Raw genomic sequence first — 16,443 nt, 5'->3', positions numbered from 1 at the left:
TATTACGAATCATCACATGTGAGCTGTCTAAGAAGGTTTTTATAAAGGTATGTTAATCTTTTAATTTAGTGGATGAAGTATTTGTCCAAATTTCAGCTATCTCTATCATCAAGCTCATCTCAATATTTCATAAATGTCAAAATAGTTTGAAGAAAATTTCAAAGATAAACTGTTTTATAAGGTCAAGTTATAAATTTTAATATTTTTATTATAATATATTAATTTTAAGTCAATCATAATAAATAAAATATGTTTTTATCACATATGGTATTATTATTGAATTTCTAGGTTAATTTTGTAAAAACAACTATGTCTTTTTTTATATATATTTTTTGTACTACTAAGATTATTTTTTCCACATTTTTTGTAAGAAATTAATTTCTTTCCAGGTGTGTGTCCATCGTTCTCAATAAGTGTGACTCATAGAAATCAAGTTCTTCACCTTTTAGTCATTTTGGAAATTTAGTAAATTTTATACCACCAGCAAACACGTTGTTGGTAAGTTTTCTCTTAATATGAATAGTATACAATCATATCCTTATAAGCATATGTGACGTATGTAAAATTATTTTAAATACCCTTATTAAATAAATGCTCTTTTATATATACTACAACAACCAGGTGTCATAAACATGAATGTGAACACAAATCTGAAGAAGATTCCTCAAATTTTATATTACAGAATATTAATTCAACAAATCCCAATCACTTTCAAATATTGCTGGAAGCAATGGCTTGTCTTACTCAATGGGTTAGGATTATCTAAACACTTTCAAATACGGCTGAAAGCAATGGCTTATCTTACTGTTACGATTTTTTATATGAGTAATATATGGGTGAAAGAAATTTTTTATTTGAAAAAATAGATAAATTAGGCAGTAGGTAATGGATAAGATTTATAAATATAATGTCTTAAAGTTTTCGTTTAATATAGTTCATCCTGTTAGTTCATTTGTTAATTTTTTTTCCTAACAAGTGGTATTATTGTAAATCTACTGTGACTATAAGCCAACATAGTCTAGATATAAAGATTTTTGAAAGCTAGGAATTTGGTCTATGAAAATTGAAAACCAGTAAAGATCCAAAAAAGTGCAATATTAGGCTTATGAAGAAAGGCTAAAATAATACATGAATATTAGATGATATTTGAATAATCCATAATTCTAAAAGATAATGATATAAAATAACATATTTGGTTAGTGTGTGAATACATCCATATGATATATATATATATATATATATATATATATATATAAAAGATAAATTATAATTAACAAATTTATATATTTTGAGACATGTTCTTACAATAAGGATAAATCTCTTCAGAAATAAATAGAGAAAATACAAAAGTAATCCTAGTAAAAATAGTCTCTTGGAGAGTATAATAAAAGCACTAATGAACTCTGCTCTTAGGGAGAACTACGTCAACCATGATTTCACTAAAAAAATATGTAGCAGCAAGGTCTTAACTTAGTTAACCCCCAAAAGTCTCTAAAATCATATTCAATTTTAGTTTTATCATACTGAATATTATAAAGGCAGAGACTCTACTGGAACAAGTACGTGAATGACAATTATTTGTGGATTCATATATCAATGCCCCTTTGGACTTATGTCAAAGGTATTCTTAGTATATGGAAGCTATGCCATGTGTTCCATTATTAACAACAGTATATGTGAACACCTAATTTTTTCGTTCTATATTTTAAAATAATATAAATATGAAACTCTATAATAATAAAAAAATTGTGGTTCTATCTATTTATGAATATTGAATAATTTTTGGGATTCTATAAAAAGGTAACTAATGAATTTTTTTTCCAAAAAGAGTGTTCCAACTTCCAATCACTTTTCTAACTTTATAGAATCAAATAATTATTTTTACCTATTTATAGGTACTATAAAAAATTTGGATGTGTAAAATAATTAAAAAAAGTATCGCAAAGAACATAATTTTTAGATTTAACCAATTTTGTCTCAGCTTGCATATTCAAATTCTAATTAATAATCATAAAATCAATTAATTATTAGCGATTTTGTTTTCAATAAGAAAAAATCATTTAATTGATTGTTATAACGAGTGGAGATACATCATTTTTTAAAAAGGCATGTGTTAAAAGTTTAATTTAAATGGTTTAATGATTTGATTCACTAACCAACAAAAAAAATAGGTAAACAAATTCCTTATATAAATGATAGACATAATCATATGGAAAAGATGCCGGGAAAATGCAAGTATTGATAGAGTAAATTATAAAAGAGAGAAAAATATCTCAAAACTTGCGTACCCTTTTCAACCACATACTATTTTTTTATATATATTTGCATTGGTACGGAATAATAATATGTTTTGTATGAATTTATTCAAATAGTGGAAAGTCAATTTTAAATTAAAAATGTACTAATTATTACCTCATGAAAAATAATGTTTATGTATTTAAATGACAAATTAGAGTTATTGATTAATAGCATGGTATAGATCCTCTTATATTAAATAAAAAGGATATCTATAAAGAATACTCGAATAGTTTATGTTATAATAGTTAATAAATGATATTTGTATCAGCATACGAACTTTCATAGTAATGGTAGAAAAGTATAAATTTAATTAAAAAGTGTAAATATAATTTGTTAATAAAAATGTTATGGATGTTTCCTCATAAAAAAAATGATTTATGTGTATTTTATTATTGATGTTAGAATTTTTAACGAATTAGATGGTGTTGGATATGTTATATTAAATAATTATTATGAAGAAAGTTTTGAAACAAAACGTAAAACAAGTTATAGAATAGAACATCCGATGAATATATATGATATTTCTAATGTTTTTTCATGACATGATCTTTGCTTCAAGGACATGATTTGTCATTTTAGTGATAATCAATCTTGCACCATTGTATAATCTTTGATATTGGTCTAAATTCTTCAATAACATTGTTAAAGTTCCAACTTTCAACTTGATCTTATGATTAGAAAGAATAGAGATTGTAAATGAGTTTAAAAATTCAGGAGTTAATATGTTGAATGTTTCGCTTTCATTAGCATAATCAGACATATCTCAACTCACATATTTATTTTCTTTATTTATACGTTAAAATATTTATTAGTATAAGTTTAATAAATGTATTATGTCAAACATAATGAAAATTTAAACAATCTAAAAAATCTATGTAAAATTTTACTTAGAACATATTCATTGATTTAGTTAACAATTTCAATTGTTGATAAGTATTGCTCTAGATTGTATAAATTGACCATTCACGTAGTGTTATCTTGTACAAAGTGCATGATTTTTTAAGTTTTATTTTCAAATTAATAATTAAAATTAAATTCATCGAAACATTTGTGATAGATGTATCTATTTTGTTCAATGTGCAAATTTTTTTACATTTTTATTTCCAAAATAATAATAAAAATTTCACACATAACAACTTTCATATATAAAACATTGACATACGCCACACCTAAAAATATCTATTAAAATCCCTATCATCCATATTTTGTTTAAAACATAAGTACTAATGACTTGGACATGGATAATTGAGATACATAACATTACATCAATTTTATATGAAGTGTAACATCATTTTTAATGTTTAACAATTAAAACTTATTATTCCAACACACTTTAAATTAGTTAGTATGTACATATTCCTTTACTTTATTAATGATTTTTGCATTCTTTGTATCTTATTTTTATCATTGTGTTCAAAGCCAATAAAAGAAATTAATTTATTTTGTGATATAAAAAGCATCCAAGTTCTACATTCCCTTATATATTTAGAGGTACAACTCAATTTTATCAATAATATATCATTCATTAATCAATTGAATCTCATATGGATGTTAAACTAAACATCAGCATAAATAAGAAAGCAAAATAATATCACCCTATCAATTTACTATCTTTCCATAGATTGTATGATTTATTATTAATAGCCCATTTATAATTAATAGACAACACAAATCTTATTTTTAGAATATTTATATATAAATAAGTAGGGAAGTATATACGTAGGAGAAGAGAAAAACATAACAATATTTAATCTTAATATTTACATTTAATAACAAATTTCTTCTGTAGACATAATCATATGGAAAAGACGCAAGGAAAACACAAACATCCAAAGAGTAGATCATAAAAAGAGAGAAAAATATTTTAAAAGAGAGAAAAATATTTCAAAATTGAGAATGTAAAGTGTCAAAGATTGTATTAGCAACGTTTGCCTATGTTTTGATGAAGACAATGAATTAGTTAAAGCTTGAAGATGGTTCAACAATCAACATACCGAGGGCTCAAGTGGTGACTTATTAGATTTAGTTATAATTTTTTATTATCTTTTTAGAATTCTCAGATGATTGCTATAGATATTGAGTCTAGGTTAGGTAAACCTAAGTGTGAGTCTCACAAGACTTAATAAAGTAACTAATCCACTAAAATGAGATATCATATGTTCATGCATATCATACATGTTATATGTGCATATTAGGCATAATATAATTGATAAAACTTGTATAGGAGTTAAACATAACATATGAGTAGTTTGTCTTTTGAATCATGCGTTTTAACATGTTGGTTAATCGATTAACATTGTGACTTAATCGATTAACTCAATTGTTTTCTGTTTTAAATCATGTTACACTAGTTAATCGAGTATCCTCATGACTTAATCGATTAACGTGTCTGTTTTTTGTTGTTTCAACTACATAACTGAAAAAACTGTTTTTAGAGGCAAAATCTATTTTGTATAAATTCTGGCAAATTGTAGAAATGGCAGAGAGTAGAAAAACACAGATAAAAGAGAATTGATCATCACTGTTAGTAGAGAGTGTTGCATTAGGAGAAAGATTAGATCATGCTAAGGCTTTAGTCTTCATATCAATATTGCATGATTCTTTGAAAAACTTTCTTGCATCATTTTTGTGTTTCTTGAAAAGAAAAGGAGATAGTTTTTTTATGATTGCATAATTTCAGAAACTTCATGTATGAACAATCATATTAGACTAGGACGTTTTGTGAGTTCTTGCTTAGGTTGTAGGCTTTGATCTTTATTGTAATATCCGAATATTAAGTACTCATTCATAATTCAAAGCATTGTTAATTCAAGGATTGAGAAAATCCTAGCTGCGGTTAGGTAAGGTGTTCTTCACACAAAGACTTGGAGGTCTTGGGATAAAGAGTGATACCTTGGCTGGGGCCAAATCGCAGTAAGAAAGGTTTTCTTGGAGGCGATTTTGGAAAATGTCAAATCAAGGGTGACGAAATTCTTTGGATTCCAAGAAATGAGCGTTTGAGTCTCTTGTATTTGGAAGTGTGTATGTAACGTACATTGTGTTCTATAGTGAAGAAGGAAAATCTCCCAAATCAGAGGGGAGTACTGGATGTAGTATTGCAGTTGACAGCAAAACGAACTAGGATAAAATCACTGCGCAATCTTTTCTATCATTTTTCTCTTTTATATTTCAAGATGTTTTAATGCGAGTTTGGAGCTGATATTTTGCATGCTTGTACCTTGTTATGTTCTTGTTAATCTTGCATAAAAGTATTTATTGTATATCTGTTTGTGTGTTGGTTAATAACTGTGCAAGTTGTTGTTCTGATCATTTTGGTTCTGTTTAGATTTAATCGATTAAGCTCATTGGTTAATCGATTAACTGGATATTTTTTAGCAAAAACCAGAAAAGTGGAACTTGAGCTCCACCACACATATTCACCCCCTTCTAGGTGTATTCTGCCACTGATACCTAACAAAAATTTGCGCCACCTTTTCAACCACATTGAAATATTTGCATGGCGATGAAAATATACAACTAATAAGATTTTGACAATATATTTATATTTTAATTCTAATTTAATTTTAAATAATAACATAAAAACCATAAAATATATTTGTTTTTAAATATGACATATTAAATGCGTCTCCATACAAGTTTTTCTCTCAATCATATACTATTATTTTTCCTAGCCAAATCATCATGCTGCCTCATGCGTCAATCGTGATCCTTTGTGCGACAACCTTCAATATATGCATCTCTGCCATCAATTTTAATAGGTAATGCTCTTACTCCTAAGTTTATTTCTTCAAATGAATTTTCATAGTTAAATAAATTATTATTATTATTTTGTTTTTTTAGTAATGGTAATTATTTAGAAATAAACAAGAGTCAACTACTAAGATTAAATAAGAAATTAATTAATAAAATATATTTAAGTGATAATCATTTATATAAGGATGCTTATATTTTTAATAAAAACTATTTAAACATTTTTTGTTAAATAGTATAATTATAATAACGGTTGAAAATATTGTAACAAGTAAAATGACACCTTCTATCTTTTTAAGTTGAAATGAATAATAGACATTAGTATTCTTATTTCAGCCTTTTGAGTGGAGAGGTTGATAATAACAAACATTTAATTTTTAATAAAAAAATATCAATTTAAACTGAGATGTAGAGCTCACACATTAGAATTGTAACTTCAGTGTCTTTTTTAAATAATTTTTCATTTAAGTTGAGATGTGGAGCGGATATTAGAGCTAATACATCTTTTATAGTAAATATGTGAATAATAATAAATGTGGAATTATTTTTCCATCTTTAAACAAAAATCAAATCAATCTTTCAACCAACATTAGTAGATCTTTAATTTAGGACTACCTTTAATCTCTATTAGACCCATAGATACGTTGGAGAAAAATAAATCAAGTTACTAACAAAAAAATTATTTTAATAATTAGATTTTTAATAAAATAAATTAATGATTTAAAGATCTATGGAGTTATTGTTTTAATACAAGCTAGTTATTAATATCTTCTAGATACACAATCTATTTATGAGCTCTATTTTTTCAATTTGGACATAAAAAGGTTTTTTTACAGAAACGTAACAGCAACACTGCTTATTATTTTTTGGAAATGACTTCTTGTATAAGGAGATAAGTTATCTTCTATTGGACAAAGTTATCAATGGCTATTACACTCAATTACTAATGTCTGTGCTTATCATCAAAGGCTTGCTTGGACCATATGTCACACATAAATATCAAAGGGCTCTAGCTATGTCTCGTACAGTGTAAAGTGTGATTTTTCTATTCTGCATAATATTTTGTTACTTGTTTCTACAAAACTGAAAGTACTACAGAAAATTTTAAAACTCTTGGCTAATTTCTTCCATGTTAGAAATGCTTGTATTTTAATAAATTTATGTTTCTTACGAATAGAGATTTCCATTTCTATGCATCAAAGGCAATATAAAATTAATGTTTCTAGTATAAGGCATTTTCTGTCTAATGCAGATATGTTCAACATCCAAAGTTCATTGAATGCAATCAATCATATGCTTTTAACACTTTGACAAATAGGAACATCTAGAATTTCATATTTGTTGATGAAGCTTTTTCATATTTACACTGATACAACATTTCTTCATCCTCATTAGTGATCAATATGAAAGTTGTGTCGAACAATCATATCACCTGCGAATTATGAACATAGTGAAGAAGTTGTGAACCAAGTTCAGATGACCAATTCACTGCAGTTCCAAAGAAGAGCTCCCAAAACCACAGATCCAATGCTAAGACTGATGAAAAGATAAGGAATGCCAATGTCTCGTAGCGGTTCAACGGCCAACCTGAGGCCCTTGCCATTTTCTTCAGAAATGGGAATGAACTAGTATTTATGTTCTTTTTCCTTATGGACCAAGCTGTTATCCACTGCACACTGGAAGGAACTAAATCAAACTCCTCTCTCAATCTCCTGCTGAGATCTGGCATGTGGCCACCGCCATAAAGTATGGCAATCTTATTGTGCCCTTCATCCAATGCCTTTTGAAGAGCCTCGGCTGCAACTCTATTTCTCTCGCCTATTATAACAGATTTCTCCTCCACTTCTGCTGTCACCAGTGTAAACCTTCACAACATTATTTTATCATCAATATCCAAGTTGATAATAAGGACTCAACAAATGAAAATTTATATCATTATATGTATGCAGCCTCTACGGTAGCATTTGGCGCGCTGACAAAACATGATGGAAAAGGATGTTCTGTTCTGTTTGGTTCAATCCCTTTTATAGTGGAACAAAAATGTCTCACTTTTTAATCTCATGTACTATTTTAATCTAGTTATAAAGTATACAAATTACAATATAGATTCAATATGTTTTGTTCCGTCCTATTTGACATTTCTACCAAATGCTATCTACAAGACAGAGTTTGTATGCATTTCTAGGGGTCCAGAATGAAAAGGAAATGGTGATGATTTTAAAGAAATAAATGACAGAAACTTACTCAGATGTTAGCCTCTTAGCAAGGAAGACCTTCATGGCAGCACCAAAATCGAGCCTTGACAATGCCTTTATTTCAGGATATTCAGATGCTTGACTTCCCATGTCTTCACATACACATCCAATGATAAAAAGGCCAACAAGTGGCATAGGAAGTACACGTGAAGCCCATAAAAGCTTGGATCTCAGCGGGTCAAGATCTTCTGGAATTGAAGGCTGCAATATCGCCTTTGTAGATCTAAGAGTCATATCTCTTGCAAAAGAGAAGAGGCTTTCACCTTTTTCTTGCTGAGATATAAGAGATGCAAAAATTAGATCAGAACAATGAACTAAACAGAGTGCAAGTTCTCAAACTTCAATGGAAGTTAATCAAATTATTTGATGGTTTTCAAATGATGAACCTTAGCAATATACAAGACAGACAAATGACAGTGAATGCAATGTATGTAATAATTTATTGGCTTTAAAGAACCGCAACTCCTCAATTGTTATATTCAGAATAGCTCTCACAATCTGTTTACCATGTTGAATTAAGAAAGAAAAGTGAGCAGATTAAAACCTGAAGCAATTTGAAGGTTTCAAAATCAAGATCTGCATGGTACCAATTTGCAGCCTGGTAATTGAGACAGTCTAATTGGAAATCAAGCCTAAGAGTTCTAGCCATCTGTCTCTGGATACATCCCAAAATGTTAAAACCTCGGCTGCGTGAACCTTTAAACCTTTTCGTAGCAGTAGGGTTTCTTCGGTTCTCTAAAATTTCCCTGCTAGCTACCATTTCATACAGGACACAATCATAGGATTCTAGTTCCTTCTGGAGGGCCAGAAAATACCTGATCATGTAAATTAGAGTCATTCTTATTAATAGTTAATACTGCTTGTTAATTAAATGTAAAACAAATTTAGTTAGTGCAACCAAAAGTTCTAGGAATTGTCAGAAGAAAATCTTAAGAATGTTCATAAGGAGAAAACTGGTTATATTAATGACTTTCACAAATGCTAGCATGTTAATAATTTGTTTTGGGTGCTATTTAGCAATACACCAATGATACACTTTATATTATAGCTTGGACATAAAATGTAAAACAAATTAAGAAACCACAATGATCTATTGGCTGGTTGAACACATTTTTCACCATTCACTAAAATCTCAGTTAATCTCATTTCTCTCCTCTCTGCCATGTTTTCCAACATGAGCAGCTCATGAAAACTACATGAGGGCTTTTGGAAAACCTTGTTGGTCCTATGAGAATAGCTGCAGAAAACAGTTTATGACATTCCTATAAGCTATTTTTAGCTTATTTCAATAAGTTGATTATATAACCTTGTGTGAAAATAGGTTCTTTTTAACATATAAATATTTTTTATTGAATACAAGCTTAATTAAATTGTCTACTAAAACATGCCAAAAATCCAAAATATGAATAGCTTAAAGGCAAGAAAGATAATACATACTCTTCATCAGCGATGTGAATTGTAGAAACCAAGTCAACCTACAACATCATCAAAAACAAAACAGCATAAATAACAGAAACCCATTTGAAAAACACAACAAAGGAAACAAAACTTTCACAGACTCCAATATCTAAATGAAGGTTGTAAATAGAACCTGAAGGAAAGGGTTCAAAAGGGACCAAGGGAACTTCTTTTTGTAACTAACAACAGCAGTTTGAAGATCACCACTACCACCATCACCACCACGCTTAAATCTCATGAAATCAGCAATGGAATTGTTGCTGAGGAACTGTTCAGGTTTGCCATTTTCTGAATTGGAAGCTGTAAAGATTGCATTTTTGGGTGAAGAGAATGAAAAGGGTCTAGTTCTTATTGGAAATGGAAGAAGGGTTATTGTGGTTCTGGTTCTGAAGGGATTGGACGTTGAAGGAAGAGAATAATCGGCAATGAAGTTAGAAATTGAAGGGAATGATGAAGAAGAATAAGAAGAAGAGATTAGTGAAATTGAAGTTAAAACCATTTTTGTTCTATCTGTAGTGCATGGAGAATAGTGAAAGAGATAATAACCAGAAAAAATGGGATTTTTTTTGTTGCAGTAGCAGAAAACTGATTTTGATGTTTATAGTTAGTTACTGACAGTTAGTTAACAGTAATAACACTGAAAGTCTGAAACTCATATATGGCTAGATTTTTTGGTAGTATCCTGGTCTTTTTTTTTTTTTTGTTAAGAACAAGTGTAACTACTAGGAATCTAATATTCGACCATTAAGATTCAGTATGCTTTACACATTGTCTTGTTGGTTATCTATGCCTAGATTGATGAATTGGATTCTCTGACTTTAAGAATAAAACTAAAATAAATCTGAAGGATTTTATGTATTTTTATATTAAATTCTGTAACAAAAGTTTGTAAAATAAAGTAATATAAAATTTTTTTTCCTATCTCAGAGGAAAAATATTATAGGATAAGTCGTAAAAAATTATTATTGAAAATTACAGGGTGTAAGTTTTGATATAATAATATTGAATATATAATTTGTTTGCATTGTAAAACTATTTTTTGGAGTGAATTTGGTAGCAGAAATGTCCAAAATGTGGCCTCTCTTTTTCTACGTGGGTTTCCCCAATCCACATCAAATAATAGTTCCATTTTAGATAGAGAATACAAAGTCTCTAAACCTAGTTTGATAATTTTTTCCTTCATATTTACATTCAATTTGGTTTAATGCAATGAATTGGAATTATCTTTTATAATTGTAATTCCAACATAATTGAAATATGAAATTGAATCTCAAAGCATAATTCCAATTCCATTCTCTGGAGTAAGATCTAGAATTTGAAAATAATAATTTTAGATTCTAAATCAATATCTAACTTCAATTTTATATGATATATAAGAACATATTGAACATAACAAAAGGCTAAGAATGTTATAACATTTTTTTTATTCACGTGTAAATTCCAAAGTTTGTACTTGAATTTTATATGTAATTGTAACGTAATTTCATAGAATTGGGTATGGAATTGTGGTTCCATTTTCAAATGGACTTCCAAGCATTAATTCCATTAATAGATGAGAAACAAAATAGTTCACAATCAATTTTCCCCAATAACTCACTATGACACCATCTATTTAAAATGTTCTTACGTTTTTATTACCTTGAAAATGTTCGGAATAAAGAGCATTCTCAATCTCTAGAAAGTGAACGTCTCATAGTAATAATTTCACATTAATATCACTCATGTATGGTCAAATAGAGAAATGATTGTTACAAACAAATCGTGATATGTTTCATAAAAGAAATTTTATAGTTATAACATCGCCTTAAATACCTTGTCATAAAACAAAAAACATTGCTTTAAATAAACATTTGTCTTAATTAAGGGTATTTATGAAAGAAAAGAAAACCAATAAATTCTCTCATGTTTTGTCCTCACTCTTATGATTCTTTTATTTAATTGGTGATCCCGTTTTCTTTATCAAGTTTGCTTTTGGGCACAATCGCTTCCCATTTTAAGCAACTTTTTTCGTGCAAGTGCTTCTTATTATTGGCTTGCACGGAATGTCATTGATTTAGATGTTTCCTATATTTCCCTAATAATTAGTAGAAAACAGTTGCTTGTCTTCATTAGTATTACTTAGAAAAGCACAAAATGTCTTTCTTTGAATTCCATAGTTTCATTTCTTAGAAAAGGGGGCAAATATTTTTTGTAATAATTTGCAACAAACAAATTCATCCTTCAATCCCAGGCAAAGTCATATAGTGAAAATGGTCACTCAAAAATATCTAAACAATGAAAAACTAGACAAACTCTCTCATTATATTCATACAATTACCATTGAAAATCATACAAAGTGTTAAAATAATAGAGGAAATATCACAAATTAAATGCTTAACAACCCAACAATGGAATAATAAATGGAAATATGTTCCAACAGCCACAAGTTGAAAGGCAGATTTATAACTGCCCTACAATAATGAACAAAATACAAATAATACAGTTAAAAACAGACTTAAAAAATAAGGCAAAGTGCATAATAGAGCCTATATTATAACATTATCAATTACAAATAATTATCCACCTATTGTAGCCAATCTTATATGATAGCTCTCTTCATTGTGCAGCTGCAAATCATTATTGTGATACTAACTGAAGGCCTGCTTCTAAATCTACCAATGTGATTGTAAGAAGTTCTTCTGTATCTATACATTCAAAGCTAAGCCTCAAGTCCAAATTTTCTCTTGCATTAACCAACATAGTATCTATCAAGCCACCATTAGTCTCCTTTCTCTGCTTTTCTGTTGTTTCCCTTTCTATCAATGCTGCTAAAGCTTCTATATTGCAAGAGGGGTGCAGCTTAAATCCGTAGAGCAAACTATCTTTTGATAAATTGTTCATCTTGGTGTGAAGAATTTCTGCTAGTTCTTTTGAATTAAAGTCGTTAAAATGGAAAAACTTGGTCACCCTTCTACTGAAACCTTCATTGGAAGTGATTACTCGATTCATTGGTTCGTGGTAACCTGCGAATATAACCACAATTTTTCCATGGTCCATGACAGACATAATCTCCTCTAATGCTTCCAATCCATAGTCCTTATCATCTGACTTTTGCATCGGTATCAGTCTATAAGCTTCATCCACAAAAAGAATCCCTCCTTCTGCTTCCTGGATCTGTTTACGGTATGTGAAGTCCCTTGTTAATCAATGTGGTCTACTATAGTTTCTAGAAGCCAAATCAGGGGTACGGAAAAAAGATAAGATTTCAAAGCCAGTAACATACCTTCTTTCGTGTTTTAGGACCTGTATGACCAACAAATTCACCAACTAAATCAGTCCGTTGTACTTCTGTCACCTTATCGGTTGGTAGAATTCCCACCATATGGAGTAATTTTCCAAGGATCCGCGCTACCATAGTTTTACCTATTAAATAGGTAAGTCAACTTCAACAGCTAATTGCAAAAGGAAGATAGAAGATAACAAACAAACGAAGTACGTGATAGAGTAAAAAGAAGGCACCAACAAATATAAGTGAAAAAATCTCAATGGGGTAACATATGAAATCATGGTATGAAAAGAAAATGAAGGCAGACATGATTGATCTAGTTGAATTTTCATTTTTATGTAAAAACAAAGTTACATCTGTGTGCTGTCAGTTATGTAATAAGGTGCAGTTTCATCAATCTAAACCAATAAACAGTGAAAAGCTTAGGATGCAAAATGGCACTAATTAAGGAATAGCGAGAAGAAACAGAACAGCCAACAAATCAAAGGATTAGCAGCAGTGGCGCGATAAGGAATTCAGAACTAATTACCATTTCTCTATGCCAATTAACTTCAGTGGCCATGCAAACGTATACATACAAAAGGCAAATCATGCCAAGTCGTGTTTAATAGAAACATGAAAATTCGATAAAAACACAAACAAACAAAAATCTTGTAGCATAAAATGGTAAGTGCAAAGCAAAGACAATAAGTGCAGACCGTAGAGCAAGACAGGTTTGCAGTATTGAACAAAGCAATACACACACACACTATAATTCAAAATAAATCTGTCAAAAATAACCTGTTCCGGGATTGCCGAGAAAGGCCATATGAGGGGGTCTTCTAGTGCCAACATGCAGACCAAGAGCTCTACGCCTCTCATCCAAAAGCATGCCCTTTGCCCACTTACGTAATTGCATTTTTAGATCATTTAGACCCACAATATATCCTAATTCCTTTTCAAGCTCATCCATTTTAGCTTTGGTTTCACCACACGCTTCAATGGCTCGTCTCTTCCTCTGCTCTTCAAGATGCCAGTTTAATAATTCCCTAAGTTTCTCATTTCCAGGGCCTTGAGAAAGATGATTTAAAGGAGTCATTCCCTCCTGCAATTCATAGGTTTGAGCAACGTTTTCACAGAAAATGTTAAAATAACATAAAAAACAGGAAGTTAATTTTACTACATTGTCCTTAGCACTGCAATCAGCATTGTACTCGAGCAGTACTTTCACAGTTAAGAATTCGTCCGCTCGTAGTGAGTGCCAAACAGCTAGGTGTAAAGGTGTCATACCATTCTGCAAGGGAAAAAAGGAATGAACTAACAAATTATTCTTTCTTGGTTTGAACTTTGAACTAATCAACATGACAGATGAAGTGACAAGAAAACTCACATATGCTCTGGCTTCAACAAAAGCACTATGAGTAAGAAGTAACCGTGCAGCTTCACTGCACCCATTCTTTGCTGCCATGTGCAATGGAGTTTCTCCATACTGCAATAGTGATACAAACAACGCTTTTAAGAATTACAAGACAATAACTGAAAGTCTCCATACAAATAATAACTTGACACGAAAGTTTTGACAATGACGAATACCAACCATATTCTTAGCCTCCAACTCAACTCTACCCGGTCCTTGCCAATCAAGAAGAAATTGAACTATCTCAGCCCTGTTGTGACCTGCAGAAACATGAAGTGGTGTCTGTGCCATCTGCATTTAAAACTGGTTAGATCTTCAGAGGTAAATTATACATACAATTATCTATGTTTGTCTCAATTTTTACTTTTAATTAATTCTAATGATGCTAGCATAGTGAACAAAAAATGAAGATTTAGTGCCAGTTTGTTCAGGGTTTTTCTTTAAAATTGAAAAAAAATAATATCACTTCTGACATTTATATGCTTGTTTTGTTGGGTGTTTATTTGAAGAGCAAAAAAATCGAACTCGACTTTTATAATGTTTCTGACAAAATTGTTTAGAGAATCGCTTTTTTAAGCTTAGCTAACTGGATCCACAGCTTAACTAGCAATGGAGATAATTTAACCTTGTTATTTTTTCTTAACACCCCACAAATTATACCCTACTACATAGGACAATCAAGCATACTAACATTGATGTACCTCCTTCAAAGGGAGAGGGAACAAAAATAGCTAAAATTCAAAATTTTCAGGTCCTCATTAAAATGTTTATACTTCCTACTAAAAATAGCTAAACTTGTTATCTTTTCTCTCCTTCTAAAGAACAATCAAGCATCCTTAACATTGATAAACCTCCAACCAAATCAAAGAGGATCTAAAGCTTACATGCATCATTACAAAATCCCACAATACCCAACAAATTTAGCATTGAAAATAATTCAGAAAAAGATCTAGAACATGTTTAAAAATGAAAAAGATAAGATTTTGGAGATGCCCATTTGGTGAGAAATGAAGATCTTACAACAGGGTTGGTCTCATTGAGAAGGGATGGGATATCTCGAAGTAACCTCTGAAATCCAATAAGATCACCGGAGTGAGCATAGCCATGGATAGTGGGTGGCTTCGGAGATCTTAACCACTTATCATGAGACCTGTTCATGATGATTGGAATTTGAAGGAAGAAGCAAGAATTTGGAGGAGAAATGAGAACAAGAGAAATGTGAGGAAAAGAGAGTGATTCTTTAGATATGGTGCTAAATATTTGGTTGTTGAATCTTGTGGTTAGTATTGCCCGCTTCCTACTCTTGCGCCTCCTCTCTTCTCACTTTCTCTCTCTCTCTCTCTCTCTTTTCTACCTTCTATATAAACACTGGTTGTTGAATCTTGTGGCTAAAATCCATGCACGGTGGGTGTGAAGTTTTGTAATATTCAATACATCAACCATTCATTTGTATTACTTTTGTTTTATTTAAAAGTCAATGATACATATGAATAATGCATGATGGGTTGACAGTGTAAAAAATATTAAATCCATAATCTAACTCTACACTTGGTTTGAGTGACATAGAGTTCAGCTAAAATGTGTTTGGTATGCATTCACTAGAGTTAACACTCATCAAAATATGAACCTGCTCTGCCTTGCCTTGAAGAGTTATGCTAATTGACTTTACTAACAAGTTTTCTATCTCTTCACTTAAATTTGAGTTTTCTATTCTTTACTGAAGCAGCAAAACATCTTAGGATTCCTTGTATCATGCAGAATCCAGTTTCTTTATTTGTGTTCATAATCTTCTTTTTTTTCATTTTTTATTCAAACAGATAAACGATGTTGGAACAAATAAAGGTTTTAGAGTTTAGACCACTGCTTCAATTTAGTGATGAATATATTAAAGAGGTATTTGTTAATAAGTAGTTCCTTATTTTATTTGTTTTGTTAATTTAGGTTGTTTGCATAGATAGGTTATGAGTTCAAATCTCAGAATATTCTTATAGTGTGTAAATATAACATGTTTGTAATTGTTG

The 16,443-nt window shown here is 30.2% G+C and overlaps 2 protein-coding genes across 3 annotated transcripts; both read right to left on the bottom strand.

The window, feature by feature from the left end:
* LOC109357777 lies at nt 7,212–10,326 on the bottom strand. Its single transcript, XM_019601820.1, has 5 exons — nt 9,895–10,326; nt 9,741–9,778; nt 8,848–9,118; nt 8,293–8,576; nt 7,212–7,913 (listed from the first exon to the last, which is right to left on the bottom strand). Exons 1-5 carry the CDS (start codon nt 10,258–10,260, stop codon nt 7,472–7,474), a joined length of 1,401 nt encoding a protein of 466 aa, XP_019457365.1. The 5' UTR covers nt 10,261–10,326; the 3' UTR covers nt 7,212–7,471.
* LOC109358794 (ESX-3 secretion system protein EccA3-like) lies at nt 12,120–15,772 on the bottom strand. Of its 2 annotated transcripts, none has more exons than XM_019603237.1 (7): nt 15,443–15,772; nt 14,603–14,713; nt 14,396–14,494; nt 14,186–14,299; nt 13,807–14,110; nt 13,024–13,163; nt 12,120–12,914 (listed from the first exon to the last, which is right to left on the bottom strand). In XM_019603237.1, the coding sequence occupies exons 1-7, from the start codon at nt 15,578–15,580 to the stop codon at nt 12,378–12,380; spliced, it is 1,443 nt and encodes a 480-aa protein (XP_019458782.1). In that variant the 5' UTR covers nt 15,581–15,772; the 3' UTR covers nt 12,120–12,377. The 2 variants fall into 2 exon arrangements, with proteins under 2 accessions (XP_019458782.1, XP_019458783.1); XM_019603238.1 differs by having other exon boundaries at nt 14,189–14,299; nt 15,443–15,770.

The sequence above is a fragment of the Lupinus angustifolius genome, chromosome LG10 (assembly GCF_001865875.1).
Source record: "Lupinus angustifolius cultivar Tanjil chromosome LG10, LupAngTanjil_v1.0, whole genome shotgun sequence".
Taxonomy (NCBI): domain Eukaryota; kingdom Viridiplantae; phylum Streptophyta; class Magnoliopsida; order Fabales; family Fabaceae; genus Lupinus; species Lupinus angustifolius.
This window is presented reverse-complemented; position numbering and strand designations above follow the sequence as displayed.